The 15,314-nt window shown below is 40.4% G+C and overlaps 1 protein-coding gene across 5 annotated transcripts in view; it reads left to right on the forward strand.

The window, feature by feature from the left end:
* The window catches only part of kdm5a (lysine demethylase 5A), a 120,621-nt gene that overhangs the window by 15,809 nt on the left and 89,498 nt on the right, over window positions 1-15,314 (forward strand). For all 5 annotated transcript variants that reach the window (XM_033037815.1, XM_033037811.1, XM_033037813.1 and 2 more), the window contains exon 2: window positions 7,605-7,682. In XM_033037815.1, the coding sequence (XP_032893706.1) occupies window positions 7,605-7,682 (78 nt within the window). The remainder of the gene's footprint in view (window positions 1-7,604; window positions 7,683-15,314) is intronic.

The following is a 15,314-nucleotide window of genomic DNA, read 5'->3' on the forward strand; positions in this document are numbered from 1 at the left end:
GCCTGGGTTATATTTCCCAGAATGCAATTCCTTGCACTTTGTATTAAACTTCATCAACCATTCCTTAGCCCACCTGCTCAACCGATCAAGATACTGCTGCAATTTTTGACAACCATCTTCACCATCTACAGTACCACCCAATTTAGTGTCATGTACAAACTTACTAATTAGGCCATGTACATTCTCATCCCAATCATTGATATAGATGACAAACTGAAATGAGTGCAGCATCCTGAGACACACCACAAGTCACTGGCCTCCAGTACAAATAAAAAATCATCTTCTACCATCGTCCTCTGCTTCCTTCCATGAAGCCAATTTTCTTTCCATTCAGCTATCTCTCCATGGATCCCATGTGATCTAACCTTACCATGTGGAACCTTGTCAAATGCCTAGCTGAAATCCATATATACAACTCTGCCCTTTTTGGTCACATCTTGATCAGATTTGTAAGACACGATTTCCCACATACAAAACAGTGCTGACCATCCCATTCCATCCCATGTCCATCTAAATGCATGCATATCTTATCCCTCAGAATACTAACTTTTCGACCACAAATGCAAGTCTCACTGGCCTGTGATTCCCAGACTTCTCCTTGCAGCACTTCTTAAATAGAGGCGCAACATTTGCCACCCTCCAGTCTTCTGGCACCTGGCCTGTATTTAATGATGGCTCATCTCAGTCAGGGCACCTGCAATTTCCTCTCTAACTTCCCAGAGTACTCTGATATATCTGATCAGGCCCAGGAGATTTCTGATCCCAACTGCCTATACCTGCCTCGTGCCTCCTCATTATTCTTGACCAGAGCCTCAATTTCTCTCGTCATCCAAGCTTCCTAACATCCACCTTCACTCTAACAGGAACATGCATGTCCTGGACTCTTGGCAGCACAATTCTTAAAAAATCCCACTTTCCAGAAGTTCCTCCTCCTTCAAACATCCTGCTCCAATCAACTTGAGCGAGTTCCTGTCTAATATCTTCAAAGTTGGCCTTGCCGAAATTTAGAATTTTAACTCATGGTCCTATCCTGTCACTATCTTAAACCTAGTAGAACAGTGGTCTCTGGTCCCAAAGGGCTCATCCACGAACACTTCATCCACTTGCCCCTCCTAATTTTCCAAGACTAGATCAAGCGTTACCATCTCTCATCTAGGGCCCTCTACATATTGCTTGAGGAAACTATTCTGAACATTGACAAATTTTGCCCCATCTAAGCCTTTCCCAGTCAATATTGGGAAAGTTAAAATCCCCTACTATGCCAGGTCCTGCACCGGCCTGCAACTGGGCATATTTGCTCTTCCAGTTCCCATTTACTACATGGTTCTGCCTGACGTTACACTTCTCTGCTGAGCCTCGGAGCCAGGCTTGGTACCACAGTTCTGCCTGGTACCGCTGCTCAACCTTGATATGTCATTGGCCCCGATAGCACCCTAAATTGTGTTCTTGTTTTGAAGGGGGATGGCCACAGGGGTTACCTGCATACCATGTATATTTCCCTTCCTTGTGGTCACCCACCTTCACTCTTCCTGGACGTTGGTTATGACAACCTCGCTATACTTTTCCAAGAAGCTCTCATTTTTTCCCAGATGATCCTGAGGTCATCCATCTGCAGCTCCAGTTCCCCAATGCGGTAGAATTGCTGGTGACAATGAGGATGGAGCTGCACCTGGACACAATTCCATTAGGTGTAGTCATCAGGGACACCATGACTTCCAATATCATTGCAGGAGGTGCATTGTACCAACTTACCTGCCATCACCACTGCAACTGAACCAAGACAGAGAAAAATGGGAAAAAAATGCAAATAAGAGTAGACTGCACCTTATTCTCCAACCTGCCTCTGATCGCCTCCTTAACGAAGACACTTGCGCCAAACTCATACTTCACCTCAGCATAGCTGCTCCCAATAGGCCACCACAACAATGCCTTGTTTTTATTAGCTGCTCAATTAACCAATTTGGGTGCTGCAACCAGTTAATTGCCTTGTTGGTCAAAGCAACGGCTCCAACCTAAAATCGCCATTCACCCAAACAAATAATGTATCCTGACACCTGGGGCTGATAGTTAATATTGTTTTTTCCACTGTACAAGTATTATCCCAGTTTTAACATTTTACCATTGGCAGAAATTGGACTTTAGATTTCTAATGTGAAAGAGGTACTTTTCTCCAGTAGAACCATGGGACTCCAACTGGCTTGAGACTTTGGTGTCAGATTAGCTAATTTTGCAGACTATCTGACATTACTCATGTTACCCCAAAACATTTAACTCACCTTTTTTAGACCACACTATTCTAATACATTACCCAATGAACCAGTTAGGTTTAAAGGGAGTGTGGGCCCCAGCATGATGGAAGGGAGTGCGGCAAGATCATCGAGATGCAGGATTTCTGAGTGATTGGATAGTGGGATTTTGGAGGTTTACTGTTTTGTTGTGTTCCAAGGTGTGTGTACACTTGCAAAATTTATTTTCAACTGATGAAATGGTGTACTGATGAGTGTTGTCATTAGTAAATCAAAAATTGACGTATCCATTCTCTTACAATTTTTCATTCTATGGTTTAAAAAAGACAGTTACAAAGCATATGTTACCTAAAAGATAGCTGCCTATCTATCTGTGCCTATCTAGCTAACATTTAAAAACACACACATCTCTTGAAATGGGAAGCATGTGTTTTACATGTGGTTGATGTTTCAAAAGTAAACCTGCAGTTTCTAATTTTGTGCATCATGGGTTATTTATTTCAACAACAAACAAAGCTTGGAGTGGAGTTTTGTTGCCTAATGTGTTGGTCATTAGCTTTGTGGTGTCATGATTTTTATAAATAAAACTCTGCACTAGTCAGACATTAGGAGTTTTCACTTGAGTTGAGTTCTCAATTTCACACTTTCCCATATTTTGTTTTATCTTGTGCTTATTGAACCTGTTAGCATTGGTGACATTTCCTGGGTCACATACGTCATGCAATTTGGAATCTGGCTGGTTTGACTGAATTTTGGAAATGTAATTTATTTGAGAGTTGATGGTGCTCTGAGAATGAACTTGCCTATTTCTGTTTCTATTTCCCTGAAAATTAAGTCTTGATGCTTGTGTATTTTTGCCTGTTTATTGAGTTTCCTTAATCTTTCAGAAAGTCAATGTATTCTGAGGTGAAAGTTTATCTGTTGAGTACTTCTGGTTTGAAGATGCTCAGCTTTCACAGTGGTGAGAAATTAAAGGTTTTGTATGAGATCTGATGCTTAAACGATTGATATCACTGGGTAGGGCCCGGATCTGAATACCATTGGGCTCTGCAGTGTTGGTTTGGGTTTGATTGGTATTAAGTATTTGGCAGTACTGGCAGGATATTGGTTTGGTTGGAGTACTGGGAAAGTCTATATTACAAAAAATCTGATCTTGATCACTTCCTGTTGTTCTGTATATTGATTTTAGAAAAAACGCTGCCACTTACGACTGTGATTTTTGGCCATCTTAGAGGCGCAGGACATGAGGATTTTTCCCATCAATGAAAAATAAAAGAGTCATTAGTGTTTAAAAAAATGTCGAGATTCTCTCTCCTGAAGGCCACGCCCCTTCCGGTGGGTCTATAAAACCCGGAAGTGTTGAGTGCCTCAGTCAGTCTCTGCAAGATGGGGGAGCGAAAGGGTCACGTCTCTGAGTCTGAGCTGTGAATAACACTGAACACATGTCTACTAAACTGTAAGTGGTTTTACTGACCTGTCAGTGCCTTTAACGTGGTTTGAAAATATAGCTTGGAAATGCTAAAGCTGTGTTGCCTTTGGTTTGGAAATGCTGAAGCTGTGTTGCCTTTGGATTGGAAATGCTAAAGCTGTGTTGCCTAATTAAAGTTGTCGTGCCTAATTAAAGTTGTCGTGCCTAATTAAAGTTGTCGTGCCTAATTAAAGTTGCCTTGCCTAATTAAAGTTGCCTTGCCTAATTAAAGTTGCCTTGCCTAATTAAAGTTGCCTTGCCTAATTAAAGTTGCCTTGCCTAATTAAAGTTGCCTTGCCTAATTAAAGTTGCCTTGCCTAATTAAAGTTGCCTTGCCTAATTAAAGTTGCCTTGCCTTCTATAATTAAAAGTCTAATCTTGACCACTTCCTGTTTGTGCTTTATATTGATTTTATAAAAAACGCTACCATGTACGGCAGTGATTTTTGGCCATCTTACTCAGAGTCTCCCTCCGCTCATCAGGTGCCGAGGATTTTTTCCCATCGAAGAAAAATAAAAGAGTTAATAGTGTTTAAAAAATGTTGAGATTCTCTCTCCTGTCAATCACGCCATGAAGGCCACACCCCTTCTGGTGGGTGGGGGAGGGACTATAAAACCCAGAAGTGTGGGCGTGGCTCAGTCTCTGCAAGATGGAGGAGGGAGAGGTCACGATTCACTGACTTTAGTGGCCTTGCACCCTGCTTGAAATGGTATGAAACTGCACTTGAATTTGGTGGCCTTGCACCCTGCTTGAAATGGAATTTCAAGGAATAGCCGTGAGTCAACTGCCAGCCCACCAGCCGTGAGTGAGCTGCCAACACAACAGGCTTGAGTGACTCAGCTGCCAGCCCAAGAATCCATTCGGCCCACAATGTCCATACTAGCCCGCTGGAAACCAGTCCCTTCAGCCCATAACACCCATACTAGCGCTCCAGAAAGCCCCCTTCCCCACCCCCACTGCTGGCCATCAATATTGGAATTCATGGAGAGGTGGAATATTGCGTTGGGGGACCAGCCCTCCCGTGTGATGCTGGGACCCAACGGTCCCAGTTTATTATATGAGCGTGTTGCTATTAGTGATGAGGAGGTTGTTGATTGTTGGGTGGTCACCTATAGACTATAAGGTGAGTATGTATGTGCTTTGGATGTATTCTGATAACAATCTAATGGCCTCATAGCTGTAATTTACAATACCAAACTCTTATTTCTCATGATTTTTTAAATTAAATAAAAATGTTAAACTAGTTGAGGTGCAATTTGTTTGTTGTGATTTACATTGTTTATAGTGTGCCTTCACATTAAACGAATTGTGACTCTTTTGCAAGCAAAACATTGGATCTGGAGAGCTTTTGTAATAATTTTGAGATAGGAATATTAGGCCAGGTCACTGAGAATTCCTGCACCATATAAATTTAAGCGACAAATCGTATTGCCCTTTGATTGTACACCTGTGTTCACAAAGTGATGAGTTTTTTAAAATTAATTATGCTGTAATTACTCTGAGCATAGCCGTGCCTCCCCTTTCCCCAACCTTTTCCCACTTCTTCCCACAATTTGTAACTTTCAGCTCTTTAAGAACCAAAACTCCACATTCTTCCAACTTTTGGTTCTAGTCCATTCTCTTTCCTCTGCCCTATTAATGTTGATGCCATCAGCAGACTGGGCCAGTTTTTCTGACATGTTCTCACCAAACTGATCTGCCTTCCTGTGATGTTGAGTGGAGCAGGGATGCAGGGTTCAAAAATAGCCTGCTCATGTTATTTTTATATGTAGAAATATGGAACTGCAGATGCTGTTTTTTTGTTTTTGTTTATTTTATTAGAAGTTAATACAGTACAAAACAGCACAGTGGAACCTAATTTTAGGTGCCAACTATGTCATACCGTAATCCATTCTATGTACAACCTCTAGTTTTATGTTTTGAGAAGGAAGTAAGCAAGACAAGAAAAAGAAAACAATAGAAAGGGGAAAAAGAGGAAAAATAGATGGTAGAGAATAGAAAAACGTGAAGTGTGTATATAAAAAAAAAAAAGAAAAAGTGGAAAGTAGAAATAGGAGAGAAGGCCCCTTAATAGAGAAATTTTCAAATCTTTATTCGGAGATGTAGATCTATCCACGGCATGAACTGAAATCAGCAATCTTTACGGTACCGCTGCATCACATGATTTCAAAAAGTCGATGAAAGGAGACCAGCTCCTTAAGAATTGGTCATATTTACCTATTAGTCGCAGTCTCATTTCTTCAAGGCTATGTCCATCATATTCCTAATCCACATTTTAACAGTTGGTATGGTTGTATTTTTCCAAAATTTAAGTATCAATTTCTTTCCAATTATTAACCCATAATTAAAAAAAACGTTTTGGTCTTTATTTAAATTTATATCTTCTACTATTATTCCAAATATAATCCATTCCGTTTTAGGTTCTATTCTGGACTTGAAAAGCTTTGTAAATATATCGCTCCAAAATTTATTCAACTTTGTACATCCTACAAATGAATGTGTTATATTAGTGTTTTGAAACAAACATTTATCGCATCTGGGAGAGATGCTGTTTAACACACAAAAGGACATAAAGTGCTGGAGTAACTCAGTGGTTCAGGTATGGATAGTCTGAAGAAGGGCCTCGACCCAAGATTATGTCAATCCTGTTCTCCAGAGATCTGCCTGACCAGCTAGTTACTCCATTCTGTGTCCCTTTTTGTCTATTTTCTATGTCTACCTCCTTAGAGACGATCATAGTGGTTGGTATTAAGGAATGTTATTGGGTCTGTGATCTGGTTCCACTTTGTTTAGCTTGATATTTTTTTAATCAATGCTGTAATTAAGTGCTTTGAGATGTTTAACTACATATATATATGGAACAAACTCCCAGAAAAATGCAGGTCCGCTCCAACTCTCAGTTCTTTTAAATCGGGGCTGAAGACTTTTCTGTTTGACGATGCTTTTAATTACTTTTAATTTTAATTAAATTAAATTATTATTAATTTCTAACACTGCACTGTAAATTTTATTCTTGTATTTTAGACTTGTCTTATTCTATTTTAGCATGTTTTTATTTTCAATTATTTTTAGTGGCTGTTTTTAATTGCTTTTGATTGCTTTGAATGCTTTGTGTAAAGCACTTTGAATTGCTGAAATGTGCTTTATAAATAAACTTGCTTGCTTGCTAAAGATGCTAGAAAACTTGTAAAAGTTGAGAAAGATTATCTGGTACACCTTGTGTTAGGCCATATTTATTTGATATTGGATCACATGATTTTTAAAGTATATTAACAACAAATCACGGAGGTTGGGAAAGAGCCCTGAGATGGACATGGATTTTAAAGCATTTGCAGTACTACATAGCTCTATATAACCATCAAAATGTGTTTGTACAGTCAATGTTATATAGAAAATCCAATGCATACACAAGTAGCTCTCAACTGAGCAATGTGAAACATAACACTTTAAGCTGTTAATGTTGATGATTAATTAAATATCTGGGACTGCAGAGCAAACTCTTTTTGAGCATTTTTGTGTCTGATGGCGATTCCATGTCAAAAAGAAGCATCCCCGATATTGCCCCATTCATTCAGTAATGCACTAAAGTGTCGGTAACAAGATTATCTCTACTGCAATGAGACCTGATCCTCAGCTGCCTAACTCAGAAAGAAGTGTGCCATTAATCTGCAACTGATAGCTTAATATGGAATTCTGTGGTAATAACTAGATTGAATTTATAGAATTATGTTTAAGGAAATAACTTGAAATGTCAAATTTACTGCTATTGTAAGATTGTATTCAAGAATTGCTGAGAATCTAATTAATAAATAAAAAACATATTTTCCCATTGAAGAGATGTTGGGGATTTTGCTCATTATGGAAGCTTTCAGTTTATTTTTGTTTTTCAGGACTGGCAACCGCCTTTCGCTTGTGAAGTGAAAAACTTTCACTTCACACCACGAATTCAACGACTCAATGAGCTGGAGGTGAGAGGGGATTTGATTTCTGGGAATCCTGAATCGATTGCTATTATACCATGTCTCTTTCACTTAAACATGAATTTTGCCATACAGTTCCCATCCTGTGCATTCTATTGCAATTCAGCTCTGCTTTTCAAGGTCTATTTCAAAAAGCAGAGATGGGTGGTATGGGCGAGTGGCAAGGCGGAAGGAGAGTTGAATGAAAGAGTGAACGGGTAACATCAGCTTATGTAGGAATATTGAATGGTCAGTAGTTTAGTGGCAGTAGCAGTGAGTGCTAGTTCTCTTGGAGAAGATTAGTTTGCAGAGTGCTTGGGAACATGATAGAAGAGAACCAGTGTTTGGGACCAGGACTATGGGGAAACATTAGAAGTTTGACACAGTTGCTAAAAGGGGCAAAGAACAATGGAGCACAGATACAAGATATTTAGCCCAGATATTCTTTGCTGCCTATAGTACTCTCATAATGCTCCGACCTCTTTGTATCCAAAAATCTCATTATGTTCTCTTGTGCTCATCTTCCCTTCTCTTACCTCCCCACAGAAATAGAACTTTGGTAGTCAACTTAGTCTTGTGGCAACAGTTCCACGTTCTAACCACTAGTTGAAGTATAATTATGACAGGATTGGAGTTTATTTGGCCAATCTAGATCATGATCTAGATCTCTGCAGACCAATTCAGTGAATTCAATTTCTCCACTCTGTCCCCATGTCCTGACAAATTTACTTAACTTGAGTATATAACAATTACCTTTCATTAATCACCTGAGCCACGTCCATTTGCTGTGTATAATTAATTATTTTTTGCAACACTGTATGTCTCTTGCCCAGTACAGTGAAATGCTGCCAACTGTATCATCAACATTTTAATTCAGTTTTCAGGCTGTTCTTCTCCCCCCCCCTCCCCCCCCCCCCCCCTCTTCCGGCACCTCTTACTGCCTTTTAGAAGATGACAGAGAACTATCTTCTTGAACTGCTCGACCTTCTGCTAATGGATGCATCTTTGCTTAGTCAACTTTATCTCAGCCTGCCATAATCTCTGCACCTCTTATCAAAAATCATTCTCTCGTACAACTCGGCTTCTTCAACCTAAATCTCCTCTTGTACTGTCTCGAGGGCTTTTTCATAGTCACACGGGAAGCCTGGTCCCCCAACGCAACCCATTCCCCAATGCAATATTCCACCACTCGCCCATAGCCCCTAACTGCGCAGGCGTGGCTCATTTCCCCTCATCCCTGAGCACTCCCTCCCCCTCCTTTTCATGTGTGTGAGGGGAGGGAGGGAAGTGGGGTGTGTGGCGGGGGTGGGGTTGGAGGGGAGGTGGGGTGGGTGGTGAGGAGGTGTAGGAGGGGGGAGATGGTGATGTGGGAGGAGGGTGTGGCAGGGAGGAGGTATGTGTGGGGGCGGGGGGTGTTGTGGGCGTTTGGGGCAGGGGGGTTGTGGGAGTGGGGTGGGGAGGGGGGTGTGGGCGGGGGGAGTTGTGGGGCGAGTGACTGGGGTGGGGAGTTGTGGGGAGAGCGGAAGTTGTCAGGGAGCGGGGTGTGTGGGCGGGGGGAGTTAGCTCGGAGAAAAGACGGGGAAGAGGCATAGGTGAGAGGGAGGGGGGGGGGAGGACCCAGCGAGTGGGACCAGAGGGGTAGTGGCTGGAATTGGCATTGCGATGGGGACTCTCAGCGGTCGCTGGCCGTTCTCCTCCGCTGGGATCAGAGTCTCTGCTTTCCGTTTGGCGACATCTCCGACTCTGGGCTGGGTCTCTGACTCTGGGTTGGGCTGGGTCTCGGACGCTGGGGCTGCTTGTGGCTGGGCTGCTTCGGGTCCCTCCGAAAATTGTATCCGGTTGGAAACCTCCGCCAGCCATCCTCAGCTCCAGTAAAGACATGATGGCGCAGGAAGCGGCGGACCGTCCCGGTGAGTGACAGGAGAAGAGACTAATCCACACGCCGCTGAACAGCAGGGGAAGAGATCGATCTGCGCACACGCGATTTTAAAGATTTTTTAAACCTCGCTAACTTTTACACCATTCAACCGATCGGAACGAAACTTGGTGCAATCGCAGCATAGGAGAACGGTGTGTGAACATGGCGAAAAATTGTAGCGCTATCGTGAACTGTTTTTCCGCAAATAGAAAGACCGCACAAATGGGAAGATAACAAGATCACAGTTTTAGTTATGTAAAGATAGATGAAGCAGGTCAACGCAAGAATGTGCACTTAGGCCCACAATGTCTGCGTAGAACGCAATGCAAGACCAACACTTATCGGTCTATACATAATCCATAACCCTCCATTCCCTGCATATCCATGTGCCTATCCAAACATTTAATAAATGCCGCTATCGTTCCTGCCTCAACCACCATCCCCGACAGAGAATTCCAGTCTCACACAACCCTCCATGTAAAAATACTTGCCCCACGCATCTTCTTTAAACTTATGACCTATCACCTTAAAGTTATGCCCTCTAAGATTTGATTTTTCCACCCTGGGAAAACATTTCTGACTGTCTACCCTATCTATGCCTCTCATTGTTTGATATACTTCTATCAGGTCTCCCTGTAACCTCCAGTGTTCCAGAGAAAACAATCTAAATTTGTTCAACCTCTCCCTGTAGCTAATACCTTTTCCTCAACTCCAGTAACCAAACTGGGCATGATATACAAATTGTGGCTTGGCTGGAGGTTTCCAATGTTTCTGGGTAATTAATCTCTGAATACGATCCCAAACGCTTTAACTGCTTTATTTTTTTCCTGCAAACTTCAGAGATTAATGCACATGACCCTTTTATGCTCCCTTGGTGTTTTTAAATGTGTATTGCCCCTCTCTATCCATACTTCTGAAATACATCACCTTGCACTTCCCTGCTTTAAATTCTATCTACTAATTGTTTGCCTATTCTGTTATCGATTCTGTAGTCGATTGGTATTATCCTTGTAGTTTACCACACCTTCAAGTTTGGGATCATCAGAAATGTTTACTTAATTCCAAAATCCATCATTCATATTTAGTATGAAGAATACGCATTTATGAAGAGCCTTTAAAAACATTGTTGTGTGTTGTTATGCTGGAAAAAACCCCCCCATTTCTTGAGCAAAAACAATCCTGGAGGAACTCAGTGGGTCAGGCAACATCTATGGAAGGAATAGACAGATAGCGCTTTGGTCGGGATTCTGCTGACCCTTCTAGAATCATCTGCGGTCTCATTGTGTCTCCATTTACTGTTTCACATTCTTTGGATGGAAGCCAGTTTTGGTGGTTCTGTATAACTTCTCTGCTTTTATATTTATAGCTCGATTTATGCAACCTGAGATCTCATGCATTTTGGCTAACCACTGAGTTGATATACTTGTTAATTTCCATTTACTTGAATCTTCAGGTCCATGAAACTCAGCTTATTGTCCATCCTTTTAGGAATCTTTGTCAATCCTTTCATCACTACGTAAACTGTGTTTGCTACCATTCTTTCATCAACCTTTGATAAATGTGGTCTGCCTTTTACAAATCTTCGCATGCTCTCCTTAATTAGCTCATTACTCTCATTTAAAATGTTCCCTGTCTATTTGTTTGGGATCTTCATCCATTACTGTTTGCCAGCAGATGTTAAAAATATACTTGTACCCTTTCTTGAACAAGGACATCTTATTTGCTCCTCCTCCTCTGGAACCACAGAATACCGGAAGTTGGTGGCAAACCCTCCTGCTATCTCTGCTTGCGCTTTCCTATTATCCTGGGAGGCAACCCATTGGGCAAAGCAGCAAATTCGAGGCTTTCCAGTATATCTTACCATCATTTACATATCATCTGTTAGCTAAGCCTCTTTCCCACCACCTCCACCCATATCTTTCCAATAATGCAATGTGTTCCTCACTCAGTAATTTTATTTGATATCCCTCATTTTCTTCCATTTCTTTTATGAACATGGTATATCTGTGAATATGAAGCACCGAACCGTTGCCATTTTTGAGTCACGTTTCTATCATTGCCACTACCACAAATGACCACATGGCTATTTGTGCATTTAGCTCGATATACTTTGTGTGTTTTGTACATGTTTTCTAAGGTCTTTGTATTCTTTCTTATGTTTGCTGCTATTAAATATGTGCACCTGCTTTAGTATTATCTAGAATCCTCACTCTTTTGTGTACCTTCAGGGGAGTTTCCTAGGATTTATTATCTTATCTTTTTATTTCCCGTCGTTTTGTTTACTTCTCACTGTTAAGTATTTTTGTAATCGTACAAGCTTGTATAAGGTACCAGTGTTCTTTTCCTTTATTGGAGAATAGCCTATTTCCCCCGCACAATTAAAGCATGGAATAATCTCCACCCAACTATAGTTACCCAACCAGATGCAACTAAATTTAAAGTAGCTCTTTCTTCCCAATAACCCTTTCTGGCTTAAGTCCTCCCTCCACCACCTCCAGTTTAAATTCCATTTGGAATATTTTGGAAGACCAAGAAACCAAGAACCAAGAGCCTGTTCAACTAGTTCTGCCATATGGATTGTCTCAATTCTTTCTCACCCTTGTGAATGATTACATTTGCTCTAGTGTTCCATTCAAATTTAAAGTTGTTCTTAAAATGTATTCTGAAACCTTTCAATTTCCTTTTCAAAAATATCCTTGCGTGACTTTTGGTCTGATTTTAATGTTTATTCTGTTTAATTATGTTCCGCTTGATTTTGTTACATCTGGACGTTAAAACTTATATTTTTGTCATTCACTTTTCTCCCTCTGAGCAGTTATTCAAAGCTGGTTGGGCTATGAATCCATTCTATTTTCTATATAATGTAAGATAATTTAGCAGGATTATTTGTTCCCATTTCAATTGTGATTACGTTTTTCACTCCATTCTAATATCACACTCAATTCTTCAAAAATGTCTAACACAAGGCAACTATAAGTCTGCAACGTTAATCCAATTGCTGATCTCTAATTAAAAAAAAATAATACTCATTTGACTGTGAAGTCTCATACTCTCCACACAACCTCAGTGTCAAAATCTGTATCAAAATTGTTAATTCAGTCAAATTACTTTGCACCATGTTTTCTGTTCCAAATTCCTAGTTAAGCACTGTGCCTGGAAGATGGTGTTTTCCGTACTTGCTGCAGAGCAGTTGAGGGATTTTCCTCCTATTTTAACTGAACAGATCACATCACTAACATGCTATCTGATCCGAGAAGGAATCTTTGTCGCCTGATAATGATTGATTTTATAATTCTCCTTTAAAATCTCTTCAACCATCATCCAGCCGGGCTATTCATTTATGGAATATGGATGTTGGAAGTCCAGCATGTTCAGCCATCTGTCATTGCCATTAAGAAGATGGTAGTGAGACACTCTGTTGCAGGCCTTAAAGTGATGGTACATCTTGTTAGGTAGGCAGGTCCACAGTGATCAAGGAGTAATAGTTCCAAGTTAACATGTGTGCGACTTGGAGGGGAAATTCTGGATGGTAGTGTTTATGTGTTGTTGCACTTGTCTTACTTGGTCATGATTTTAGGAGATGTCAGTGAAGTCTAAGTGAGTAATTTTGTAGAACTGCATCATGCTATCCTTGTGGCAAAAAATGTTTCAAGTAAGGAATGGGTTACTAATGAGCACATACATTTTCCTGGATGCTGTTAAGCTTCATTGCTTTTGGAACTGGAGAGATTTTTTCCTCGCACTCTTGTCCCTTGTAGAATGTATGTAAAAAAAAAAAGAAATTATCAGGGGATGAGGTGCATGCTGGAGGATATCCAACCTTTCATCTACTTTTGTGGGCATAGTATTTGTGCCTGGTCCAATTATGTTCCAATACTTTATAACTCAAGGAAGTGCTTGACCCTTTGTTAGAGTATGGACCAGATTAATCTCACTTCCTACCTCTTAAAGAGCTCATCCAGATATTTCAATGTGATGAGAGTTTCTCCTTTCATAACGTTTTAATGCAACTGCTACTCATTAATTTAAAGATTTTCTCTACTGTCCTCTGATCATTCATTTTGAATCTGTCCTTTATTAAATGACCTTTGTTTTCCATTGGAAATAACTTTTACGGTAAAGGATTCATTGTATGGTGAATGAAAATGTCGAGTTTTTTCTCCTATGAAGAATCTACACCTACCTGGTGCCATTTTATCTATCAGGGTTTTGCCAGAGAATGAATGTTGCACTTGGTAATTGTAGATAACTTTCATCCTCTATGATATCATAGTATAATCTGCAAACTTATTAATCGTACTTTGTACATTTTCATCCAGATTGTTTCCATAAAGGACAAACATCAATAGTTCTATTTGGTTCTACTTGATGTTCTTTGACACCCGAAACGTCCTGCGTTTTGGCAACATTATCTAAAAATGGAGCATCAGTTTCTACATGAATGCGAATGTCACCAAGCTTTGCCTTGCCAGTGTTTCTTTTCACTATTCGAATGTCTCTGGAAGTTGTGAGATTTTCTTTGATACTCTGGACTGGATCAACAATCTTCCAATTAAATATTTAGAACCACAAACCATTGCTTTGAAATTCCATCTCAACCCTGCTCAGTGATGCTGACCTCGTATTTCCTGGTAGCTGTCTGAAACGGAACCAGACTACATAATCTTGGAGTGTCTTATCTGCCCCAAGTTAAATTTTAGAGTAGGTGTACATTATATTTCTACGATTGCTGTGGCTTTTTCATAGCTGAAACCTTCAACCATACTTTAGATTCCCTTTTTACAACTTGCTTTTAGTTGGTCACTTTTGTTCCCTGTAAACTTGAAGTTATCTTAAACACATATGTCCTAGCCTGAAGGTAGACAAAAATATGCTGGAGAAACTCAGCGGGTGAGCATCTATGGAGAGAAGGAATTGGCGATGTTTCGGGTCGTGACCCTTCAAGCCTGAACCAACTTTATTTGCTCCCATCATTCCAGTGCTATTTGATCAACCCCTATTTCACCAGTAGACAATGTTAGATAATAAAATGTTCACCTTTCTTACACAGCTAGAACATACAACAGTACGGTACAGGAACAGGACCTTCGGCCCACAACATCTGTGCCGAACATGATGGCAAGATAAACTCTTATCTGCCTGTATTTCTCCACTTTCATCACACTGCATCCTTTTAATCTACACCATCTATATAACCTGATCTTTCTACTCTCTATTCTTGAGCATTGCCAAATTTATTGATTCGCAATCGACAGCCGTACCCTCAAACTGTCAATGCCCAAAACACTGGGGGTCCTTTTCTTAACCTTCATCTCGACCTGTCCTCTCCTTTAAGATGCTCCTCAAAGTATTCTGCTTTGACTCTTTCTAATCTTTTACTTCTTTTCTAATATGTGGCTTGGTGTCAACTTTTTGCATACCATTCCTGTGATATATCTTGGGTTATTTTTATAATATTAAAAACATTAGAAGATAATAATTAGGGGGTAAAGGTGAAATTTCTGTAATGCTATCAAATAATTTAAGTTAAAATACATGAACACTTTTTAATGTGGCAATCATGCGTGTTAATGTATGAGCCCTTTTTATGAAAGGAACTTGGCATGTATTGGATTTTGCAATCGGCCAATGTGGAGTCCTGAATACCATGGGGAACTTTCCATGGTCCTAAAGCCCACTGCTGAAATTTGTTTTAAACTTGTGATCCTGATGTTTACCAATTA

Source organism: Amblyraja radiata, chromosome 19 (genome assembly GCF_010909765.2).
Source record: "Amblyraja radiata isolate CabotCenter1 chromosome 19, sAmbRad1.1.pri, whole genome shotgun sequence".
NCBI classification, from domain to species: domain Eukaryota; kingdom Metazoa; phylum Chordata; class Chondrichthyes; order Rajiformes; family Rajidae; genus Amblyraja; species Amblyraja radiata.